At 36.7% G+C, this 21,839-nt stretch overlaps 1 protein-coding gene and 1 pseudogene across 1 annotated transcript; one reads left to right on the forward strand and one right to left on the reverse strand.

Moving 5' to 3' along the window:
* The first annotated feature begins 927 nt into the window (after positions 1-927).
* Positions 928-1,579, forward strand: LOC122750403 (annotated as a pseudogene).
* Positions 1,580-8,739: 7,160 nt separating this feature from the next.
* On the reverse strand, positions 8,740-10,813 carry LOC122735350 (ATP-binding cassette sub-family F member 2-like). The gene is given in 1 exon segment (XM_043976819.1): positions 8,740-10,813. A coding segment is annotated over 1 exon segment (1,872 nt). The 5' UTR covers positions 10,694-10,813; the 3' UTR covers positions 8,740-8,821.
* Between the last annotated feature and the right edge of the window lie 11,026 nt (positions 10,814-21,839).

Genomic DNA, 21,839 nt, shown 5'->3' on the forward strand with positions numbered 1-21,839 from the left:
CCTTTTCTACTTAGAATTATCTTATCTCATCCCAGTATCCTCAGAGTTCCTATTTATTCTGATTACTATGGATATTCTCATCTCATGCTCAACTTTCCCCAGTTTATCAGCCTATCTCTATGTGGCAATGTGGCAGAAGAGGCCCATAGCTAAAGCCTGATGCAATTCAGATGGCATTCTGTCTAGAAATCAGGATCTGCTTACTACAAATATAATTTGGTTATCAGAAAAGTAGGGCACTGTGCTACAGCAGTGCAGATATAACATCCCAAATTCATCTCTTTGAGATTTCAATGTTCTCTTCTCCTTGCTGATCCTCCCTGCGCCCCATGCAAGACCAGGTGCAATGTTAACTCATCTTTATTGGGCCAATTATGTACAACTCTCCATTTTAATAGAAAGTCCCTATCTAGGGTTTCTAATTGGTTTAAATGGCTTTGCAAAAAAAAAAAAGGCATCTGTGAGTTTTCTGAGCAATTTTGGTTTTCTTTGATTAAGGAGTGTTATGATTTGGCCTCATTGAACAGCACCCTCAATAGTCATTATTCTAGTGACTAATCAGGAGTTTGTTTACACTTATCTTATAGTTTCCCGAGTTCCCTAGTAATCAAAACCAACCCACCCCACAATCCTTTATATAGGAAATTTCTTTCCACAGGTGGTAATAGGGTAACCCTTAGATTTCTTTTTTAACCAGAATCAGGTTTCCATTTTTCATCATCACTCCAGTTCATTCTCTTTTATCCCTGATCTCAGTGGAATTAAACATATTTTGTAGCAAAACTTCTGGTTCAAGCCACATCCCTGTTTCTACTAGTACTGATCCTTTTATTTGTACATTAGTTCCCTTAATTATATTAGTTAATTAATTCCTTTAGTTGTCCCTCTAGTCTTACTGTACCATCTTTAAAAACCAAGTGTTCAACAATGGCCACTGTATCACATGTGACATTCAGAAAAAAGAAGTTGTGGAGTAGACTGTTACCTCCTGTGTTGAATGAAAATTATGTTGAGTTCTGAGGGTGAGATCACATTGATAATCTTGGAACTTAGTTCAAAAGAAGATAAGGGAAGTGGTGTGATTGAATAAGTTGGGTTTTCTCTTTTTGATAGTGATCAACCTAAAAATGGAGCAGAGACAAATGCAAAAAATTCTGATGAAGTGTTTCCATCTGGAGTTCCCTAAATATGTGGGAAAGTTTTAAGAGCTATATAAAAGGCATTCCAAATGGGAAGTCTCAATTTTTATAAGCAAGGGGAGCAAAAAAAAATACAAGAAAGGGTAAACTGAGGAATAAAGAAGAATCTGACAGTCAACAATATTCAAATGAAGTGCAGTGGAAGGAGCTTACTCAGTATTTTGGAATAATGAACCCTTCATGAGTACTAGAGCGCCTCTGAAGTCACACCTTGAAGTGCATATCAACAAATCTGTGGCTAAAGGGGATATTGAGAAGGCTGAAGAACTAACTAGTAGTTAGCTACTCAGGAGCTTGGGGTAAAAATTTTCAAAGTTGTTGCTTGCTGTAAGTTTATAAAAGTCAAAAAAGAAATGCTGAAACTTCAGAGGAAGCTTTAAAAAAGGAAAAACTGATGAGGTTTTGAAAGAAAGAAGAGATGGGAAACCAAAACCAATATGAGATGTGTAACTAGGCCTTTATGCTTGAAATGCAAAAACTTTTGGTGTCTTATTGTTCAAAGAAAGCCAGTTAAATTTGATATCAGGGAAAGTTAAGACTTGATTAATCATCATTTCTCCATATTTTTCAACCTTTTAAAATATATATTATTTTGTTAAAATTAATTTTTTTAAAAAATATGAAAGTATATAGTTAAGAAAAATGTGAGGGATGTAATGTGTAAATATATCAGTATTTAAAGTATTAACAAAATCATTGATATGTATATACTTAATACTGATTCACACTGAAACCCCTCTTTGTGCCATTGAAAATAGTATTTTTTGCATTGCTGTGGCCAAGATAATTTTGTCTTCTGGTAGCTTTCTTCTAGTAATGAACCTTTCCAAGGATGGTGAGAACAGGTATTCTTTGTCAGAACAGGTACACTCTGTCAATAAGCCTTGCCCAAACTTCCTGGCATAGGCTTGCAGCAATCAGGGTCACTCACACTGATATCATTTGGACTTTATTAGAGAAATATATTTATATACAACATAAATTGTTTGCTTTTCCACTATTTAATGAATTAGCATGAGATTAATGTAAGATATTTATACTCATAAACTCTCTTGGTACATTTTCTTTGTTTAAATAATTTTATTTATTTGGTTGTAGGATGATCATAAATGGGCCTACAATAAAATCACCAGACCAGCCAAGAAACTTTTAATTCTAATAAAAGTGATATTATGACTAAAATTGCTTTTGTAGAAAATTGGGAAATTTTTGTTTCATTTTGGTTTTTTGTTTTCCCCTAAGTACCTGGTAAAAATCAATAAATAATTCTAAGTCACTATGAGGAAGGAAAGTGTTATACAGTTTGCTTTGGTCTAAATTCTGCTGAAGAATAGACAGAGATTGGGGAAGCTAGGTGGCACAGTAGATAAAGCACTGGCCCTGGATTCAGGAGGACCTGAGTTCAAAGCTGGCCTCAGACATTTAACACTTACTACCTGTGTGACCCTGGGCAAGTCACTTAACCCTCATTGCCTCTCAAAAAAAACAAAACAAAACCAAAAAGAATAGACATAGATTACCCACACTTCATTGTCTCTTTCATCCTTGTAATTCTTTGAGTTTTGTTGTTCTTAGATAACATCAATCATGTAGTTTGGGCATTATTTTATTTATTGATTTTTTAAATTTAATTTTTTTTTTAGTAAGGCAATTGGGGTTAAGTGACTTGCCCAGGGTCACACAGCTAGTAAGTGTTAAGTGTCTGAGGCCAGATTTGAACTCAGGTACTCCTGACTCCAGGGCCAGTGCTCTATCCACTGTACCACCTAGCTGCCCCTGGGCATTATTTTAAATAGATAATTATCTTTTTCATTATTTGGAATATACATACACACATTTATGCTTAGTTATTTTGCAAAGTGGATACCTTGAAAGATAATCTTACCTGTCATGACAGAGTAGATGAAAATATGTCAGCACTGCAGAATTCTAAAGTGAACTTCAAAAGATCTTGTAGAGAGTGCATAAACCATCCCACAGATAAGTGTTTATTCTTTGCATTAAGATCTCCAAATTTTTTCTGTCATCTCACAGTGCTGTTCTCAATTCTCAGAGATGAAGAATTTATCACCATCGTTATCATATAATGTCTTCTGAGGCCAAATAATCCTAATTTCTTTAAATGACTATCTAATGTAAACCATCTCAGGGTTATACAAGGTTCACACTATTACTTAAATTCTCTATGTGAATATAAATATGATTTGAAAACCAAACATATGTGAAATATTCAACAACATGGCATTCAGGTGTCTTTTTAAGAAAGTTCATTATATAAAAATCTGAATTTTTAGAAGATAAATTATAACATATCTCAAAAGATATTTTTGAATCATAGATTATTAGAAACAAAGATTTTTATAGTTACAGAAACTAAGAGTCAGGGACATGAAATGACTTGGCTAATGCTAGAGGTAAGTCAGTAGCAGAACCAGGATTATAACTGAGGTTTTACTACCAGGCAGTTCAAAGTTCTTTAGAATGGACCTTAGTTTCTAATCAATATAATTTATTTTTTACATAAGTTTTCTGGAAAAGTTTTACAGTGAAACACACCTATACTATCCAAAGCATTAAGTAGGTTTACGTTATGGTCATTAATATTGATTTTTTGTTTGGGGAAAGGGAATTGTCAATTTCTATCATAGAAATCATTGTCACTTCCATTTAAGGGATGATGATTTATTAAGGAAATGGACCTTCAGGTGGTCTTTTATTCAGTTTTATAATTCATATTACATAAATAATATTCTGAACTGAATATCTTGTTTTTCAATTTCTATTTTTCTCTTTATGTGTCATTTGTGGAATTCCTGTTACATTCAAAGTCTTTCTAAATCCCTAATAAAGAAAATAAAACACATTTTAATACTAACCTTTGTATAGACTTATTCTGTAAGGAAATATCTAAAGTTTCATTCAAAAGAAAATTTCTATAATAGCAGGTATTATTACTTTAATTTATCAGATATTTTGTTTACAATATAATTTTAGAGAAAAAATTAAAATCAAGTGTTCTTCCTCTAGTTGTTGAGTGGATATGAAGATAATTTTTATTTTATTTATGCTAATGTAGCTTTTCTTGGACTGATATTAACCATCAAGGTATGCTGACAGCAATGGTAATTTTATCCTGTCAAAATCCTAGCCATTCAAGGGGTTAATCCCATCAGATCAACAGGAACACCCTCCCAGTACCACTGAGAAGACTCACTATAAATATTCAGAAGCAAGGCAGTCACAGTCTTACTAGTCTTTCATCTCCATCCATCCTAATTTCCTTAGGGAGACTACCATTTCTCTACTTTGCCTTCTCTCTCTTATACCAAAATGTTAGCCACAAGGTTATCCTGATCACTGCCCCACCCCACCCCCCAAAAAACCCACAACCGAACAAAAACAAACCAATATCTTAGTAGTTGAGATGATTTGAAGTAAGGAGAGATTTGGGATAGGGAGACTAGTTAGAATGCTGCTGTAGTAATCTAGGTAAGAGGTGATTAGGGCCTGAACTGTAGTTGTGTCTGTAGAAGTAGAAAATAGGAAATGTTTCCTACTCTTCCATTTATCTTTCTCTTGAGAAAGGATGTCTCTAAGCATAGGAAAGTAGCAGCCCACAATTGGATCTCAGGTATGCTCAAAAACATATTTCTCTTTTGTCCTTCTATAGTACCACATATTCTGACTACTGATTCTGAAATTCTCAAGATTGAAGTAATTCCTTTGGTTTATATAATATGCACTGTTAAAATGTATACATAACTCCTGGGAGCAGAGGGAAGGTCTTCTGGCATTAGCTCATTAACATATGTGTTTGCAATATTCGTTTGATACCTTGGAAGACGCTGAGTGGATTAAATATAGGTAGTTAGCCTTCCATGAGTGGGAATTTAAGTGCTTCTAGGAAATAAATTGAGTAGTCTTAAATAACACTAATGGAAATTAGTACTAATTAAGGAGTACAGATCGGTCAAATTGAGAAGACAGCTTAAGTTCATCATGCCTGGAAAGATGGGGGTCAAGAAATAGAGTGGGGAAGGGAAGCTTCTGGGAGGGAAGAATTACAACAACCAACTTCCATGATTCTATAATTTTACACAGGACCAGTATTCTTTGGCCAGTGCAGTACTGTAGGATAAAAGTAGTTGATGAGTAAGCTTCCAGTTTTGACACCCATCTAAACATGAACTTCCAAACTCACTTTCTAGACCAAATTTTGAAGAGTGGCTTGTAAATACATAGCAATGACCATGTATCTAAGTTAGGTAAAGGGTATGTGTGTGTGTGTGTGTGTGTGTGTGTGTGTGTGTGTGTGTGTGTGTCTTAAAAGGGAGAGAAAAAGCTATTGCCAAGGGTAAGAGTTTGGTACAAATAATTACAGAGGACTCTCTTTCCTATCCTCAATCTAGTCTCCCTTCTCATCCAAGCTACAATTCAAATAAATTTACTACCCCCAATTGAAAGTGACCCCAGTAGGGAAGACAAGGATATATATGAATCAGCTGGAGACTGAAGCCAAGATCACTCAATTTCATGGGTTTCGCCTAAAAATTAAACCATAGAATTTGAAGCAATTTGCATACAGAAAAATAATTGGGATATTTTAATCCGATTTAACGCCACTCCAAGAATTGCCTTGCAAGACAAAGAAGCAGATGTCAAGCGAACTAGTCAGACAGAGATGAAAACACTCAGGGGATACTTCTGAAATGATGGGTAATGGCATGTTCATTTTGTCCAAAGGCACAAACACTAATTTTGTCAAACAAATCGAAATGCAGTCCTTATTTTCTTCTTGACTGAAAACACAACAGCTGCTGCTACCTCTGAAGTGGGAGAATGAATGCTGTCTTTGGGCTGAAGATTCATTTAAGTAATAAGCTAAAAATAACAGTGAAAAATAAAATGATTATGCTATGATCCACATGAGGTGAACAGATTGTTGACATCAGGAAGAAATTTGGTTTTCTTTGGATAGTGTTTGAATAAGCAGTTAAAATGGTTTAAGGTCCTAATCTTATTTGAACTTTGTTTCTTTCTTTTCCAAAAAGTGCAGGTTCAAAACTATAAGGTGCCTGTAAAGTCTGAGTATGCTTAATATGGATATATTTTAATTATTAAAACTGACATAGTTTAATGTTTTACTAAACAGGCCATGCTTTATATTATGCCCATTATTTCTGAATCCCTGTCAAATAGTAAAGGAAACAATACTAACAATAATTCTTGATAAAGGTAAATACTTTTCAGGTTGCAAAATTCTTTGGGGAAAAGAAACAATCTTCAATAAAAAGACAAAGTAATTTCATATGTAATTAATAAGTAGATATTTTGTTCCTGTTGTTCAGTTGTTTCAGTTGTGTCTGACTCTTTGTGACCCAATTTGGTGTGGGTTTTTTTTCTTTTTTTTGGCAAAGTTGTTGGAGTGGTTTGATATTTCCTTCTCTGGCTCACTTTACAGATGAGGAAACTGAGGCAAATGGGGTTAAGTGACTTGCCTAGGGTCACACAACTAGTAAGTTTCTGATGTTAGATTTCACCTCAGGAAAATAAGTCTTTCTGACTCCATTTGCACTACACAATCTAATTCCCTCAATAAGCAGATATATAAACAATTTACTTTGTTTTGCTTTAGACTAATACTCTAGTCAAGACAAAGCTACATATTAATTCTTTTAAAATCACAAGCATAGCTAAATAGAAATGAGTTTCAGTGGTTTAAAGATTGCTAGCAAGCTGTGTTGAATTATCTCAATAAAATAACCTCTCTTCTTTCACTTCTCCCCAGCCAAGAAAATAAAAATGATTGTGCATTGTGTGATGGTAACGAGATGTCAATTTTTGTTCAACAAAAGTTACCTCCCAAAAAGACTGCCACAGAGCAAACATTCCCAGCTCTGAGTCTTTTTTTTAAAAAATGTTGTTCATATCTTCACCCAAGTATCTTCCTTAACACCAAGTCAATTTTCTCATCAGGAATATTAGTATAAAAACTAAATTTCTATCCTTTTGCCTATCCAGTCCATCTAGCCATGGAATTTTGCATGCTTAAAAGCTCACACCTGGGGACAGCTAGGTGACACAGTGGCTAGGCCACCAGTCCTGGATTCAGGAGGACTTGAGTTCAAGTCCAGCCTCAGACGCTTGACACTTACTAGTTGTGTGACCTTGGGCAAGTCACTTAACCTTCATTGCCCAACCAAAAAAAATTAAAAGAAAAAGGGCTTTAAATGCCAAACAGAGATTAAAAAAAAAACACCTCACACCTTTCTTTGATTTCCTATACTTTAGCAGACACCAGTGGTTGATGCTGTCTTATCATCAAGTCCATGATATCAAGATTAAAAATTGTTTAAAAAGAACATTGTACACAGTATCAACAACATTGTGTGCTGATCAACTGTGATAGACTTGATTCTTCTCAGCAATACAATGGTCCAAAATATTTCCAAATCCAGAAAAAAGAAAGAAATGTTGAATCTAGATGCAGATCAAACCATGCTATTTCTATTGTTTTTTGTTATTTTTGTTGTTTTACTTTTTTGAGGTTTTTTCTTTTTGCTCTGATTCTTCTCTCATAACATAACTAATGCAGAAATATGTTTAATATGATTGTACATATATAACCTATATCAGATTACTTGCTGTCTTGGGGAGTGGGGAGGGATGGGAGGGAGGGAGAAAAATTTGAAACTAGAAATCTTATAAAAACAAACGTTGAAAGCTATCTCTAAATGTAACTGTAAAATAATAAAATACTTATATGAAAAAGGCTACAATTAGACACAAAATATGTATGTGTATAAATATGTCATATATATATATATATATGTATGTATGTAAAAAATTGTTTAAAAACAGGACATGTATTCTTCCAAAGTCAAAGAATGTCAAGTTTGTTAACTCTGGTGTCCTGATAAACCTGAGACAGTTATGGATGTCAAATTCCCATTAATAGAGTCCTAAGGTTGAATTGTATATTATATATTTGTCACTGAAATAGTCATGGATATAAGGAGATACTTCAGTCCACCAAGAGTATTTTTTTTCCTTTTTCTTTATTGGACGCTTTGTAGGGGTGTCAGGGAGATCTGGTATACACTGTTAAATAATTCTTTAAAAACTAACCAGGACCAGGACCAGGGCCCCAGCTCCTAGATCTGAATCAGAAGCAGAAGGGGAGAAGAGAAGAGGAAGCAGAAGGAGAGGAGGGATTGGAGCCTTCCTCATACCTCCCAGAACCCAGGCTCCCTTTATTGTGGCCCAACTCTAAGGTTTGGGCCCCAGGGCTGCCCCCAGGTGGACCTGACTGCATCAACATCCAGGTGTGGATAAGGTAAACAATGTGGGGGTGGGGGAGGGCAGCCAACTGTGGTCCAGACGTGGGATAAAAGTAAAGAGAGAAGGTGGGAAACAGACAGGTGCTGTCTGTAGAGGTCAGAGTGCTACTAAGGCAGGAAGAGGGAGTTAATGGGAGGGGAATGGGAAGAAATAGCAAGGGATGAGGAATATTGCAGTGATGCAAGAGCATAGCCTGGGGGTCCAGTCCTGGGGGGCTGGTCAGGGTAGCAGATGGTTCAGTCCCCAGACCAAGGTCCTGACCGAAACCTGTCGTGGCTAGCTCACACATTGTGGGTCTTCTTGGTGAGCTGGGGCTCCTCATCTACCAGCTTGGACTTAAGGTGTTCTTTGTAGGCCAAGATGTCACCAGACCACTTAGTGATTGTCTGCTTCTCATAGACCCAGATCTCCTGGGCAACCTGTTGGATGAGCCGGAAGTCATGGCTGACTAGCATCATGCCACCCTCAAACTCGTTGATGGCATCAGCCAAAGCATCTGTTGTCTCAATGTCTAGATGGTTGATGGGCTCATCCAGGAAGAGCATGTGGGGATTCTGCCACACCAGTCAAACCAGGCACACCCAACACTTCTGCCCATCTGAGAGGTTGCGGATTGGGCTCACCTGCTGCTTCCCAGTTAGGCCATATCGACCAATGATCTTCCTCATCTCCTCCTTCTCCTTGATCTCTGGGTAGCACTTGAGCATATATTCTAAGGGGGACAGATCCAAGTCCAGTTGCTCTTGTAAATGCTGATGGTAGCAGCCAATCTTGACATGAGAGTGTTTTTGAATTATCCCATCTGTAGGCAGCAGCTCTCCTGTTAGCAGCTTCAACAGCGTTGACTTTCCAGCTCCATTGGGCCCCACTAGAGCAACACAAATATCCAGGTCAATTCCAAACTCCAGGTTGTTATAGATGCAGGGCCCATCATCTGTGTACTTAAAGCTCACATTCTGCACCATGATAACAGGTGGAGGAATCTTCCCACATGGCGGGAAATAAAATGAAAGTGTCTTATCGCAAACAACCCTCTCCGTCAGCCCCGATGCCATCATCTTCTGCAGTGTCTTCTCCTTGCTCTGGGCCTGTCGGGCCAGCTTGGCACTGCTGTGACCAAATCGAGCAATGTAGTTCTTCATGTGAGCAATCTGATCTTGTTCCCAGTGGAAACACTTCATCTGATTTTCTTCCAGTTCCAAACGTGTCTTCACATACTGGTCATAATTACCTGTGTGATACTTCAGCTTCCGATTATGCATGTGGATGATATTAGTACAAACGCCAATCAGGAAGTCCTGGGAATGGGAGACGAGGACCAGAATTCGCTTGAAGGTCTTCAGCTCTTCTTCTAACCAAACGCAGGCATCCAGGTCCAGGTGGTTAGTGGGCTCATCTAACAGCAGCATGAAGGGCCGGATAAAAAGGGCAAGAGCAACTCTCATTCTCCAGTCACCACTGAAGTCCTTGAGTTTCTTTTGTTGCATGGCAGGTGTGAAGCCCAAACCGTGTAGAATTCGTGAGGCCCTCATCTCTGCCTTGTCTGCATCCAACTCCTCTAATCGTTCATACAACTCCATCAGCTTCTCACATTCCGCATCCTCACAGGCAAGCTGCTCAGCCTCTCTCTCCAGCATAGCCCTCTCTGTATCCACCTCCATCACACACTCCAGGGGTGTTTTGTTACTGGGGGGCATCTCCCTAGTCAGGTGGCAGACATCAATGTGCTCTGGAATAGGCACTTCCCGCTTACCAATAGCAGACAGCAGTATGGATTTTCCAATTCCATTGAGACCAATGGGACCATAGCGACGCCCTGAGTTCAACTCCAGCTTCGTGTCACTGAGTAGCTCTTGGCCATGGAAAGTGAGTGAGAGATTAATGATGTGGACGTCAGTGCTATTGGGGTGAGAGGCCAAGTTTCCAGTGACAGCTCGGGCAGCAGCTTTCTTCATCTCAAAGTCTTCCAGCTCCTTGGTCAGCAAATCAACTTCTGAGGTTTCTTTGCCATTTGCTTCCTCATTTTTCTCCTCTACCACCTGTGGCTCGGTGACAGCATCTCCATTCTCCTCATGGCCTTTTCTGGGCCGCTGCCTGGCTTTAGCAGCTTCCTTCTTCTTGGCTGCCTTCTTCTTAGCCAGATCGGAGGGCATGGTGACGAGCCACAGGTGTTACAGTTCTTTCAGCTTAACCAGATGTCCTCTTCCCCCAGACCTCCTCTCCGTCCCCGGGGTCTCCCCATTCCCTCCATCCCTCGCCTTCCCTTCAGGCCTAGTTCGACTCTCCCGCCCTCACCGGCCGGGACCCCTTCCCCAGTTCACCGGGCCTCGCCGCTCCCACTGCTCCCACCGCGAATGTTTTTAAGCATCGGGCAGTTGATTTCTCTTCCAATCGGCTAAACATTGCCTTCATTTTGGTCAGCACCTAGGAGACAATAAATATTGATAATTTAACAAAAATAAAGAATTTATTTTTAAACAATAATTTATTCATTAAATAATTTAAACAAAATAACAACAAATAAAAATAATGCCAGGGCTATGCAAAAGAGACTCTTCCTTGTACTTCTGTAGAAATTTCTTGGTTTTCCACTCAGTGTGTCCAGTGAAGGTCTTCTGGCACATAACAGCATAAGAATCATAGTTTAATAATGAAGGCATGTCCTCCATAGTGCTAGACTGACTTAGCTATACTTTGAGTAAAAGTTCATTCACAATGGTTGGGGACGTCCAGCCCCTTCTACACTGTTGTTGTTTCTTGAATTGGACAGTTAGAAGCTAATGACACCAAGAATTAGTCAAACAAAATCAAAAGAATGAAAAAACAGAAGAAAATATCAAATATCTCTTCAGAAAGACAACTGACCTAGAAAAGAGTTCCAGGAGAGATAATTTTATAATTATTGGACTACCTGAAAACCATGATCAGAAAAAGAGTCTAGACACCACAATTCAGGAAATTATCAAGGAGAACTTCCCTGATATTGTAGAATTGGAGAATAAAATAGTCATCAAAAGGATCCCCTGAATGCCTGCTGAAAGAGACCCCCTAAAGGAAAACTCCAAGAAATATTGTAACCAAATTCCAGAATTATCAAGTGAAAGGGGAAATACTGCAAGCAGCCAGAAAGAAACAATAGGGCACAAAAACCAGAGAGTCAAATGTAGAAAGGCAGAAATAGTAAATGCATTCTTTTCAGATGCTGATGCAATAAAAATTATATGTAATAAAGAGCTATGGAAAAGTAGACTGAAAATTAATTGGAAACTATATAATCTCATCCTAAAGAATGAGTGGGCCAAACAACAAATCATAGAAACAATCAATAACTTTATCCAAGAGAATGACAACAATGGAACAACATACCCAAATTTATGGGATGCAGCCAAAGCAGTTCTTGGGATAAATTTTTATCTCTAAATGACCACATGAATAAAATAAAGAGGAGATCAATGAATTATGCATATAACCAAAAAAGCTAGAAAAACAACAAATTTTAAATCCCCAATTAAAAACTAAAGTAGTAATTCTGAAAATGAAAGGATATGTGATGTTTAAAATCTAAATGTGTGGTTGCCTTAAATTAGACACTTTAGCACCAGTGTTTGGGCATTAAACATTTAATAAAACATACTAGGTATTAGTAAAATGGAAAATACTTGGAGTTGAGAAAGTTAAGAAAAGGCCTATCTAGCCTAGAATTCCAGCCTGGTCTGGTTCTTCCTTAAGTACTCCACCATGAGCCTGCTTCAACCATGAACTCTCCAGCAAACTGAGTGTGGAGAAGCTTTTTACAAGTCAGGAGCATAGGCAGTCCTTACACACTGCTTCAAGTTGATTGGTTAGCGTCATCCAAATCCATTGGTTCATTGGACTTGAAGGTGGCCTCATGTGGAATTCAAATTCCTTAACTTCTGAGAATAATACCTTCTTAAGGGCCAGCCAGGTGTGGTTACAATCTAATTAACTTTAAGTAGGCTAATCAGCAAAATCAATCACTCTTACTTAATTCAATCAATTTAGATTTATCACCAGGTGGGCCTTTGAGTATCTGCCAAATGCCATTATTTTCTCACAGATATATGAATAAAATTGAAAGTAAGAAAACTATAGAATTAATCAATAAAACTAAGAGCTGGTTCTATGAAAAAAATCAATAAAGGAGAAAAACCTTTGGTTAATTTGATTAAAAAAAGAAAGAAGAAAACCAAATTACAGTATCAAAAATGAAAATGGTGAATTCACCACCAATGAAGTGGAAATTAAAGTAATAATTAGAAGATATTTAGATTAACTGTATGCCAATAAATTTGACAATCCAAAAGAAATGGATGAATATTTACAAAAAATATAGGGGGGCAGCTAGGTGGTGCAGTGGATAGAGCCCTGCTCCTGGATTCAGGAGTACCTGGGTTCAAATCCGGCCTCAGACACTTGACACTTACTAGCTGAGTGACCCTGGAAAGTCACTTCACCCTCATTGCCCCACTAAAAAAAAAAAAAGGAAAAAGAAAAATATAGAACTTCCTAAATTAACAGAAGAGGAAATAAAATCCTTAAATAAACCCATTTTAGAAAAAAAGGAATTGAGCAAACCATCAATGAACTCCCTATTAAAAAATCTCCAGAGTCAGATGGATTTAATTGCAAATTCTAACAAACATTTAAAGAACAATTAATTCCAATACCATATAAATTATTTGGAAAAATGACTGAGGAAGGAAGATACCAAATTCCTTTTGTGACACAAATGTGGTGTTGATAACTAAAAGAGGCAGAGCCAAAACAGAGAAAGAAAATTATAGACAAATTTTCCTAATGAATATCAATGCAAAAATCTTAAATAAAATATTAGCAAGGAGATTGCAGCAATTTGTCCCCAGGAAAATACACCATGAGCAAGTGGGATTTATACCTTGAATGCCAGGCTGGTTCAACATTAGGAAAACTATCAACATAAACAACCACATCAATAACAAAACTAACGAAAATTATATGATTATCTCAATAGATGCAGAGAAAGCTTTTGACAAAATGAAAAACTTATTCCTATTAAAAACACTAGAGAACATAGGAATAGGTGGAGCTTTCCTTAAAATAATAAGCAGCATTTACCTAAAACCATCAGCAAACATATTGAATGGGGATAAGGTAGAGGCATTCCCAATAAGATCAGGGGTGAAACATGCATGTCCATTATCACCTCTATTATTTAATATTATACTAGAAATTTTAGCTTTAGCAATAAGAGAAGAAAAGGAAATTAAAGGAATTAAAATAGGCAAGGAAGAAACAAAACTATCACTCTTTGCAGATGGTATGATGTTATACTTAGAGAATCAACTGAAAAACTACTTGTAACAACAAATTTAGCAAAGTTGCAGGTTATAAAATAAATTCACATAAATCATCAGCATTTCTTTACATGACCAACAAAGCTCAGCAGCAAGAAATAGAAAGAGAAATTCCATTTAAATAAATGGTAAGGGGCAGCTAGGTGGCACAGTGGATAGAGCACCGGCCCTGGAGTCAGGAGTACCTGAGTTCAAATCCGGCCTCAGACACTTGACACTTACTAGCTGTGTGACCCTGGGCAAGTCACTTAACCCCAATTGCCTCACTTAAAAAAAACAAAAAAAACCATTAAATAAATGGTAGACAATATAAAACTCTTGGGAGTCTACCTGCCAAGACAAATCCAGGAACTCTATGAATGCAATTACAAAACACTTTTCATACAAATAAAATCAGATCTAAACACCTGGAAAACTATCAATTGCTCATGGATAGGCTGTGGTGATATAATGAAGATGACAATTCTACCTAAATTAATCTAATTCAATGGCATGCCAGACTACCTAAAAATTATTTTATGGAGCTAGAAAAAATCATAACAAAATTAATCTGGAAGAACAAAAAGTCAAGAATATCAAGGGAACTAATGAAAAAAAATGCACAGGAAGGTGGGCTAGCTGTACCAAATCTGAAGCTGTAGTATAAAGCAGAATTCATCAAAACTATTTGGTACTGGCTAAGAATTAGAGTGGTAGATCAATGGAATAGGTTAAGCACAGGAGACACAGTAGCAAATGACTATCCAAATCTACTGTTAGACAAAACCAAAAGCCCCCAGTTTCTGGGATAAAAACTCGCTATTTGATAAAAACTGTGGGGAAAACTGGAAGACAGTAAGACAGAAACTAGGCATAGACCAACATCTTACACCATGTGCCAAAATAAGGTCAAAATGGGTACATGATTTAGACATAAAGGATGATACTATAGGTAAACTAGGAGAGGAAGGAATAGTTTATTTCTCAGATCTATGGCGAAGAGATGAATTTATTACCAAAAAAGAGATAGGGATTGTTTTCCCTTTTGTTCTGATTTTTCTTTCACAACATGACTAATGCAGAAATGTTTAATGTAAATGAAAAGCAAAATTGATGATTTTTATTTCATTAAATTAAAAAGGTTTTGTACAAAGGGAAGCAATGCAGCCAAAATTAGAAGTGAAGCAGAAAGTTGGGAAACAATTTTCACAGCCAGTGTTTCTGATAAAGGTCTCATTTCTAAAATATATAGGGAGCTAAATCAAATTTACATGAATGCAAGTCATTCCCCAATTTAGAAATGGTCAGAGAATATGAACAAGCAGTTTTCAGATGAAGAAATAAAAGCTATCTATTGCCACATGAAAAAATGCCGTAAATCACCATTGATTAGAGAAATGCAAATTAAAGCAACTCTGAGGCACCACCTCATATCTATCAGATTGGCTAATATGACAAAAGGTAAAAAAGACTGAAAATTTATTCAGTAAGGTGAAATTGTTTACATCCCTACACAGGAAGATAATACTTATAACTCTTGAGAACTGTATCTCTACTTGGGCAGATAGAAGGAGTATACATAGAGAGTATAGGTATAAATTGGCTTTGATGTAATGATACAAAGAAAATTAAGGGGTGAAAAAAAGGATATCAGGAGAAGAGGAAAGAGGAGGTGGAATGGGGTTAATTCCATCATATGAAGAGGCAAAAAAGACCTATTACAATAGAGGGAAAGAAGGGAGGGGTGAGCATTGTTTCTAACTTACTCTCATCAGATTTGGTTCAAAGAAGGAAAATAATAAATGTTGGAGAAGCTTTGGAAAAATTGGAACACTGCAATGTTGGTGGAGTTGTGAACTGATGCAACCATTCTGGAGAGTAATTTGGAACTATGCCCAAAAGGGCTATAAAACTGTTCATACCCTTTGACTCAGCAATACTTGAAATACATGAAATACATGAAAAAGGGGAAAAGGATGAATATGTAAAAAAATATTCATGGCTGCTCTTTTTGTGGTGGCTGACTTGGAAATTGAGGGCATGTCCATCAATTGCAGAATGGCTAAACAAGTTGTAGTGTATGAATGTAATGGAATACTATTGTAGTGTAAGAAACAATGAGTAGGCAGATTTCTGAAAAACCTAGAATGACTTACATGAACTGATGCTGAGTGAAGTGAGCAGAACTTGGAGAACTTTGTACATAGTAACATCAAAATTGTGTGATGATCAAATGTGATAGATTTAACTCTTCTCAGCAATATAATGATCTAAGATAATTCCAAAGGACTCATGATGGAAAGTGCTCTCCACATCCAGAAAAAAAGAAGTGTGTAATCTGGATGTAGATTGAACCATACTGTTTCTACTTTGCATTTTATTTTTTGAGGATTGTTTTCCCTTTTGTTCTGATTTTTCTTTCACAACATGACTAATGCAGAAATGTTTAATGTAAATTTACATATATAACCTATATCAGGTTATTTTCTGTCTTGGGGAGGGGGGAAGCAAGGGAGGGAGAGAAGGAGGGAGAAAAATTTAGAACTAGAAATCTTATAAAAACAAATGTTGAAAACTATCTCTACATATAACTAGAAAATAATAAAATAAGTATCTTGGAGAACAGATGTTCAAAGCCTCTAAGCTTGGGAGAGCATGCCCTCCATAATGGAAGCAGTGCCCCACTTTAACAGAGAGTTAAAAGTTAATAAGTAGACTAGGAAAACTGGCAAAGATTCAAAAATGCTGACCCTAGAAAGTTTCTATGGTGACAAGGAAGATCAAAATACACCCTCAGAAGAAGATAAAGTCAAAACTCCTACATCCCAACTTCCTAGAAAAATATGAATTGGCTTCAATCTATAGAAGCGCTCAAAAAGGCCTTTGAAAATAATGTAAAAGAGGTAGGGGAAAAAATTAAAAGAGAAATCAGAGTGATGCAAGAAAATCATGAAAAAAGTCAACATCTTGACAAGGGAGACACGAAAAATACTGAAGAAAATAATACCTTAAAAAACAGACTGGGCCAATTGGTAAAAGAGGTAGAAAAAGCTGCAAAGAATTAATTGTTATTTGAGGTTTTTATGCCTCCGTGTGCACTGGCCTGGGGCTCCGCAAATCGCACAGTGCTCTACCCACTGGTTGTAGCCATTGCCATGGCACTGGCACCTCACGTCATCACCACTCGCCAACGCCTACATGGGCCTGGCAAAATTATAATGACAGGAAGCCTAGTAAGGGCAGTCATGTGACTGTCAGAGTGGCCAGACAATTGGTTAGGGGCTGTGTGGGGTTTCAGGAAATGGGGAGAAGTCGCCATTCTAGCTGGAAGCTGGAAGGCGACAGGAGTGGGGCTGTGTATTCTCAGCTGATTCCTGGTTGGTAGTATTTTTTCAGGTTGTATAATTTTCCTTTCCCCATTTTATTTTCTTTCCCTTGATCCTACTCATCCTGTTTGTGTTTTTTTCTTAAGTTCGTTCTTGTTAAAATAAATCCTGTACTGTTTTGAGGGAGGCTGCTGGTCTCCTTCCTTGCCCCAATATTGTGGCAAGCCACTTAGCTAACACTCCCCAATTAAAAATTGGTCCCCACAAAGCCAATGCAGAAAAGAATACCTTGAAAAGCTGATTTGGCTTTCAGAAAGCTCTATGAAGAAGATAATTCCTTAAAAATTAGGATTGAGTAAATTGAATCTAATGACTTCATGAGAAATTAAGAAACAATAAAACAAAACCAAAAGAATGAAAAAAAAAAAGAAAGCAATGTGAAATATCTCACTGAGAAAACAACTTACCTGGAAAATAGATCCAAGAGAGATAATTTGATAATTAATGGACTGAAAGCCATGATAAAAAAAAATAAGCCTAGTCATTATCTTCCAAGAAATTGTCAATGACTTTCAGGAATTCTTGATGAAAAGACCTGAGATGAATAGAAAATTTGACTTTCAAATACAAGACCCTAGAGCAACATAAAAAGTTAAACAGGAAAAAGAAATCATAAGAGATATTAAAAGGTTAAACTGTTTACATTCTAACATGGGAAGATGATACTTGTAACTCATAAGAACTTATTCATTACTAGGGCAGCTGGTTAAAATATATTTAGACAGACAGCACAGTTGTGAGTTGAATATGAAGGGATGGTATCTTTAAAAAATAAAATTGGGGCAGCTAGGTGGTGCAGTGGATAGTACACTGGCCCTGGATTCAGGAGGACCTGAGTTCAAATCCACCCTCAGACACTTGACACTTACTAGCTGTGTGACCCTGGGCAAGTCACTTAACCTTCAGTACCCCAACAAAAACAAAAACAAAAAACAGACAAGGTAAAAAATAAAATTAAGAGGTGAGTGGAATGTACTAGGAGAAAGGAAAAAGGAGAGATGGAATGGGGTAAAGTGTCTCACATAAAAGAAACATGAAAAAGCGTATACAGCAGAGGGGAAGATGGGAATGGTGCTGGGGAGTGAGTGAACCTCATCAGAACCTCATCAGAATTGGCTCAAAGAGGGAATAACATACACATTCAATTGGGTATAGTAATCTATCTTACCCTGCATGGAAGTAGGAGAGGAAGGGGATGGGGGGTGATAGAAGGAAGGGCATATTGAAGGAGAAGGCAGACAGAAGCAAAACACTTTTGAGGAGGGACAGGGTAAAAGGAGATATAAAATAGAGTAAATGTCATGGGGAGGGAATAGGATGGAGGGAAGTAGAGTTAGCAACAGTAACTGAAAAAAAAATTGAAGCAACTTTGTCTGACAGGTGTCATTTCTTAAACACATAGAGAACTGAGTCAAATTTATTAAAATAAGAGCCATTCCCAAATTGATGAATGATCAAAAGATATGAAGTTTTTGAATGAAATAATCAAAGCTACCTATAGCCATATAAAAATGCTCTAACTCACTATTGATTGGAAGGTCAAAACAATTCTGGGGTACTAATTCATACCTATTGGATTGAATAATAGGACAGCAGAGGGAAATGACAAATGTTGTAAGGGATATGGTGAAAATGAGACATTAATGCACTCTTGGTGAAGTTGTTAACTGATTCAAATATTTTGTAGAACAAATTGGAACTCTGGCTAAAGGGCTAAAAACCATGCGTACTCCCTGACGTAGTAATGCCACTACTAAGTAAGTATCCAAAAAGAGATAAAAAACCAAAAAGTTGAATTTGAAATTGAGGAGACACCCATAAATGGGAGAATATCTGAACATATTGTGATATGAGATTATGATGGAACACTATTATGCTATAAGAAATGATAATCAGGATGCTTTCAGAAAAAATCTGGAAAAACTTAAATGAGCTGATGCAAAGTGAAATGTATAAAGCAACAGCAATGTTGTAAGGTAATCAGTTGTGAATGACTTAGCTATTTTCATCAAACAATGATCCAAGCCAACTCTGAAGGACTTATGAAAAATACAATCTATCTCCAGAGAAAGAACTGATGGTGTCTGAATAGAGATTGAAGCATATTTTTTAGTTTCTTTTTTTTTTTTAATTTTTGTTTTTTTGCAGGGCAATGGGAGTTAAGTGACTTGCCCAGGGTCACACAGCTAGTAAGTGTCAAGTGTCTGAGGTCGGATTTGAACTCAGGTACTCCAGAATCCAGGGCCTGTGCTTTATCCACTGCGCCACCTAGCTGCCCCTAGTTTCTTTTTATTAATTGTTTTTATCTGTTTTCTTTCACAACCTAACTAATGTGGAAATGTTTTGCATGACTACACATGTATAAATTGTATGGAATTGCTTGTGTTCTTAAAGGGGGGGAGGGAGAAAGGATGAGTATTTGGAACCCAAAGTTTTAAAAACCAATGTTAATAATTGTTTTTACATATAATTTGGAAAAATAAAAGGAAAAATAAATTTTAAAAAAGAAAAAGATTATTAATACATATATATTTTTAAAAATAGTATGAAATTTAAATTCAATGTTTTATAGTAAATCCTCTTTACAGGTTATGCTGTGTATATGGAAATGTTCTTTTTCATCTTTATATATTTAATGTCAACATGAATAAAAACATTTTAAAAATTATTAGTGGTTAAGTAGAGGATAGTTTGGAGTAAGGTTAGATTTGATTCAAGGGCCTGAACTAGGAGTGATGGTATAGAGTAGAGAATTGATACAAGTAATGTTATGGGACCTTACTGTCATCAGAGTTGGCTCAAGGAGGGAATAAAATACACACTCAGAGTAATCTATCTACCCCTGTAGGAAAGTAGTAGGGGAAGGGAATAAGGAGAGAGTGATGAAAGAAGGGAGGGCAGAGTGGGGAAGGGGTCACTCAGAAGCAAAACACTTTTGAGGAGGGATAGGATTAAAGAAGATAGAAAACAGTAAATATTATTGGGAGGGAATTGGATGGAGGGAAACAGTTAACATTAGAAACTATGGAAAAATTTTTGAAGCAGAGCCAAGGGTAATGTAAGATAATGATGATGTTGATGATGATTGATTGATTGATGATTTGAGGAAGATAAGCATTGATTGATGAGGATTTATTGATGATGATGGTGTCAAAATGTATGGTACTTACTTTGCTGGGCTATTGTGAAGAAAATTCTTTGTCAGGTATAAGGTATCATATATGTGTTATCTATTACTATTGTTGCAATAATCAAACTTGTGGGTTTATTGTAAGGTAATCTCTTTTTAAGGTACTATATAAATGCAGTTTACTATAAAAATGATGAACAAGATGCTACCAGAAAGACCTGGATGGACCTGCATGAGCTGATCCAATGTGAAACGTACTGTATACAAAATAATAGCAATATGGTTAGATGATCTGCTGTGAATGACTTGGCTATTTTCAGCAATGAAACGATCCAAGAAGGTCTTAATAAAAATGCAATCCATCTACAGAAAGAGAACTGATGCTATCTGAATTCAGATCGAAGCATATTTTTTTTTTAGTTGCTTTATCTGAAGTTTTGTTTTTGTCTGTTTTCTTTCACAACCTGACATGTGGAAATGTTTTGCAGGACTGCTTATGTATAGATTATATTGAATTGCTTGAATTCTTGGGGAGGTGTGGGGAGGGAGGGAGGAGGAGAATTTGGAACACAAAGTTTAAAAAGCAAAACAAAAAACAAGTGGTGTTATAGAGTTGGAAACGCCAAGATTTGGGAACTGATTGGATATGTGCAGTGAGTGGAATTGAGTTGAGAGTGAAACCTGTGAACTGAATTGACTCAAATTATGGGGTTTCCCCTCACATAATAAAAAGCAAGGGTGAGTTTGGAGGGGAGGACAATGTAATAGGATCTACAGGTTATCTCTCAACCATCTATGTCAACTAATCCTGTATTCACTCTAACCTATAAAAAGGGGTGGATCAGGATTCTTATTAGTTACCACCCCAGAGAAAGTAGATTATGTGACCTCCTGATCCCAGACACATGTGCCACAGCCATGAAGTAATTTTGTGTCAGGTTGGGGGTGGGGATGATAGAATTTTGCATTTGCTAATACAGGTTCTGATTTGTGGTTAAATTATAACCACTTTGAGTTTCCAAAATCTGAAGGAGAAAAGAGAGTATGATGATACAAACCAATAGAAAGCTAGTGGTGGTGGGGTAGGGTGAAGAAGCACTGCTTATAATGGATGAAGGGGGTGGGTGGAAAGATTGTGTTGGAGATAGGCATAAGCTATATCATGCTGGCATTGGGCAAATTTACTGGTAAAGATATGTTGTTTTATAAAAAAACAAATCACTGAGTTTCATATTCTTTGTCAATATGTTGATCATAAATAGAAGGAAAAAATTATCAACTTTTTCAGAATTCAAATAATCAGTATCTTTATAGAATTTACATTATTATCTATTATTAGATATTATCAAACATTATCCCAAATAAAATCCTATAAAATGAGATTTTTGAGATCTCTAATATTAGTGAAATTTAAGAAAGTGCTTTCCAGAGTGGCTCCAGATTAATATTG

Source organism: Dromiciops gliroides, chromosome 1, assembly GCF_019393635.1.
Source record: "Dromiciops gliroides isolate mDroGli1 chromosome 1, mDroGli1.pri, whole genome shotgun sequence".
NCBI classification, from domain to species: domain Eukaryota; kingdom Metazoa; phylum Chordata; class Mammalia; order Microbiotheria; family Microbiotheriidae; genus Dromiciops; species Dromiciops gliroides.